The 4,282-nt window shown below is 34.9% G+C and overlaps 1 protein-coding gene across 1 annotated transcript; it reads left to right on the top strand.

The window, feature by feature from the left end:
- Positions 1–883: 883 nt before the first annotated feature.
- Positions 884–1,373, top strand: LOC109105378 (major histocompatibility complex class I-related gene protein-like). Its single transcript, XM_042749187.1, has 2 exons — positions 884–1,144; positions 1,243–1,373. Exons 1-2 carry the CDS (start codon positions 1,027–1,029, stop codon positions 1,353–1,355), a joined length of 231 nt encoding a protein of 76 aa, XP_042605121.1. The 5' UTR covers positions 884–1,026; the 3' UTR covers positions 1,356–1,373.
- Positions 1,374–4,282: the final 2,909 nt, after the last annotated feature.

Genomic DNA, 4,282 nt, shown 5'->3' with positions numbered 1-4,282 from the left:
GAAAAAGATTTATTTTAGCAATGCCTTCAGCAACATCCGTATGTTGATTGTTTTATTTTTATATATTTTAAATTTTCATGTCAGTTTGTTTACTTTTTAGCAATTTAATTTAATTTTATTCGTATTCGTATTGTTTTTTATATAAATTTTTATTCTTATTTTTTATATTATGTAGGTTTAATTTATTTATATTTCAGTATTAGTTATTTTCATTAAATAATTATTAAATTAAATAACAGAAATGTTGTTAATAGTTTTAGTTTTAGTTATCATTAATATTCCTGGTTGACCTGAAAGAAAATCATGAGGTGTTTTTAATCTGATATAAAATTTCCTCAAACATATCTAAAGATCTGGTGCCCTTTCAGAGAGTATTCTAAATAATGCCCTATTATTGAATTTCTCTCTATTAAACTCTGAATGAATGCAATACTTGTGTTTGTTTATTTTGTTATTATAAATAATTGTACCCCCCCCCTTATTTTTTTTTTTTTAATTTCGCCCCAAAATTAATGATAAAAATTATGCACACTTAAATGTAAATTAACCTGTTAATTGTCACCTGCCTTTTCTTTAGCATAGATCTGAATTTACACGGTTGTCCAACCAAGTCATGCTCCAAATTTGAAGTTGATATCACAAAAATTGTGCTTGCAAAAAGGTTTTAAAGTAATATTTCCATGGGAATACAATATCAAACCATTTTCACAGGATGAATTTTGAGTTTAAAACCTTTCCGGTGATGCCTAGCTTATAACAAACTGCAAAAGTATTGATCTGAAGTTAAAAGAAAAAGAAAAAACTAAATGACTCCAGCAGTAATTTTATGACACTGTGTGGTGTTTAATTGTGTTTTGGTGTCTTGTTGTTTGTTCAGTGTCACACACCTTCACCACACTTTACACCAAAATAAATGGACAGATGCTTGCAGGAATCCCAGAGATTTCTGCTGTAACTACTCTGGATGGATGACAGATTGATTATTATGACAGTGAGATAAAGAAGCTGATTCCCAGACAGGACTGGATGAAGGAGTTTATATCCGGAGACAGATTTAAAGAATACACTGAGATCAGAGAACGACTGCAGCAGACCAACAAAATCAACATTACTGTTCTAATGCAGCAATTCAGTCACTCACATGGTGAGTTAAAATACTTTATACTACACTTTTAGATTGTCAAATATTACCTTACAATGAAAAAAGAGCAGATCTTATGGTTCCCACTTTTTCTTCTTCAGGTGTTCATACGTATCAGAGGATGTATGGATGTGACTGGGATGACGAGACTAACATCTCGAACAACTTGAATTACTCCAACAATACTACAGACAAGATTGCGTTCACTGGTTAAAATATTTCTTGTTGTTAAGGATAGTGGAGAGAAGAGGTAGATTGTCTTCAAGAAATCCACTTTGTTTAATCAAGTGGATAATTTTTTTTTTTTTTTTAATGAATGAGTCATTGGTGTTTGTCTGTCTTTGATGAAAACACAAGTGTGACTCCCAAATGAGTATTTATGCTTTAGATGATCTAATTCATCCAATTCAAGCATTAAAAACATTAAATAACATCCTCACATTTATCTCAATCTTTTTTTTTTAGCTCCTGAAGTGTCTCTGTTACAGAAGGATCTCTCCTCTCCAGTAGTGTGTCATGCCACAGGTTTTTACCCATCAGCAGTGACTATTACCTGGTAAAGAAATGGATAGGAGCATGATGAGGATGTGGATCTTGAAGAGACACTGTTTTATAAGTAGCTGAAGTAGGCTATTAGAGGTTAATTATCACAACTAAAACTAAAATGACCAAAATGGTTACATGCTTGATTTTGTTATAGAGGGATGATTGCTACATTTAAGGGAGATATAAATGTTAAAGTGTTAAAAATTAACTTTATCTAGCAAGATTAAAAATTACAGTCAGTTAACTAGTTGCATAACCATGGCACTATGTTAAGACTGTGTCTGAAATCACCCCATATACTCTATATAGGGCACTATTTGAGGGCACAGCCATTTGTAGTGCTGTCCGAAACCATAGTGGACATTATTAAGTGCACTCATTCAATCCCATAATCCACCACAATAACAAGCATACAAACAATGTACTCTCAACTGCTTGATAATACCCATAATGTACTGTGAGGGTCATGCTGAATTCCCACATCTTGCCAGAAGATGGCACATGCATTTTCTGTTGTTTTATTTATTTTGTGGCATAATGCACACCTCTCAAAATGTATAGTAATCGACTGGCTAGTACTGTAAAGTAAAAAGCACACTTCAAGCACTGCGTCACTGTAGTATTTCAGTGTAACTCTAGTCAAATAGTTGTAACATTAAGGATTTGAATGAACAATTTTTTCAAAATTAAATGTTATAATGCTAGATTATTATTGTTATTTATATTATGAGTCATTTTTCATTATTTTATCTTCATTGACATGGTCACAATTCCAGCTTTGAGCAATGGTGCCAACTGTCCCTTTGCGCCACCTGGTGGTGGTTTTTGTAAACAAGTTTCAAATATGACTGAGTTGTATTTACCGACGCACCAGTAACAGGCATTTTGGTTGACTACCTATTGTATATCCTCCATGTTCCTCCAGACAACTGAAAGATGAACCAGTATTTTTGTGGAATAGGAATGACCATCCAGAAGATTTGTGATCAAGAGTGATGAGAGTAAGTTGGTAATAGTGTGGTATAGTGTTTTTATGCTTATGTTTTGGGTGAACTATCCCTTTAATGTACACAGTGATAAAAAAAAAATCCCCTTTTAATCATTATGGCATTACTTTGCAGAAACTAAAGTGTGAGCAGGGAGTCTGTCATAATTAAAAGTTGACCTGTAATGGCAAAAATCTTTGAAGAGAATCCTCCAGTTGTCTGCACTTTCCCCATATTTCAGTATAACTGGGAATCTTCAGGATGTGGGAGGGCCGATGATTTCCAGCATGCATGTGTGACCAAAAATTATTTTATTTTTTTGGATTTACCTGTAAGTATTTTTTTTTTTTTAATTTGTAAGTTCACTGATTATGTGTAGTTATGAGGGTTTTTATGATTTGAAATGTAATATATATAAAAAATGAGAATTCAGTGCATACTTTCATTGTTTGTTTATTTATTATTATTATTATTATTAAAACAGTTGTAAGAAATGAAATAAAGCTGAAAACATAAAGCAATGAAAATTTAGTAATGGTATGTGCAACATCAGAATTTTGATGTGAAGGAGTGTGATATTGTAGTGATACAACCATTTCACTGTTTGTATTACTCTGCCACTTGCAGTATTTCTCACAGCGAGTGTCAAGGTGAACGCCCAAATATGCTATCATTTTATAAATAAAATGTTTTTGTGTCACGGAATGTAGTTTTAATAGTTTTTAAGTGAGAATATAGTTGTTTAGACTTTAAATATGCGATAAATATGTAATAAAGATAACATCTATTTGAAAATTTTCTTATGTGTTTTAGGAGATGAGAGCTCCAGGACGTCAGCGGCCGTTCAGCGTTCATAAACCTGCCCAAAAGCACCTCACCTCGGCCAGATGTTCTGGAATTTACTGCTGGATCTGATGTCTCTATAGTGGTTAAACATGAAATATAATTCATTTTGGGTAAATCTTGCGGGTAGTCTTTGAAATAGCTGACTGTGAAGCTCCTCGAGCCGCAGGATTGTTTGCAGGCCGCTGGATGAGAGACACTGAAGATGTAATTTGGGCTTGGAAATCTTCAGCGAGTCTCAGATGTAGCCTGCGGAGAGCAGCGGGAGTGTGTGTGTGTTTTCCCGCCGGCGCGCTCATCTTCACTACCTCTTGTCGAGCTAATGGCCGCTGGAATCGCTCTGCAAGCACTCGGGCCCCTGAGAGTGAGAATAAACCTGCTGGGAGGAGAGAGAGAGGGGGACCGTCGCTGTTTCAAACAAGAGGGCAGAGGAGGTGAGCCAAAACACACAACCAAACCTGTTAATACTCCTCCCGAAGCTCCACAGCGCCTCACGTGTCGAGTGTCACTTCATTTTCATTACCAAGAACAATATTTCAGCGGAGGCCACACCGGCCCCGTGGGGCGAAAAAAAAAAACACGATTTTAGGGTTTTATCATCTGAAACATCTGAAAGAGCTTTATTTTCTTAGAGATACTGAAGGGATGGAGAGAGACCTATAAAAGAGACTACAAATTTGTTATATACTTTACAACAGATGTAAAAAACGAGTTAGTACACCAAGGTAAGGCGAGTAATTGGGGAGTTCCAAAGCTAAATAAATAA

Source organism: Cyprinus carpio, chromosome B22, assembly GCF_018340385.1.
Source record: "Cyprinus carpio isolate SPL01 chromosome B22, ASM1834038v1, whole genome shotgun sequence".
Taxonomy (NCBI): domain Eukaryota; kingdom Metazoa; phylum Chordata; class Actinopteri; order Cypriniformes; family Cyprinidae; genus Cyprinus; species Cyprinus carpio.
The sequence above is the reverse complement of the archived record's forward strand: the minus strand, read 5'-3'. Positions and strand labels throughout refer to the sequence as shown.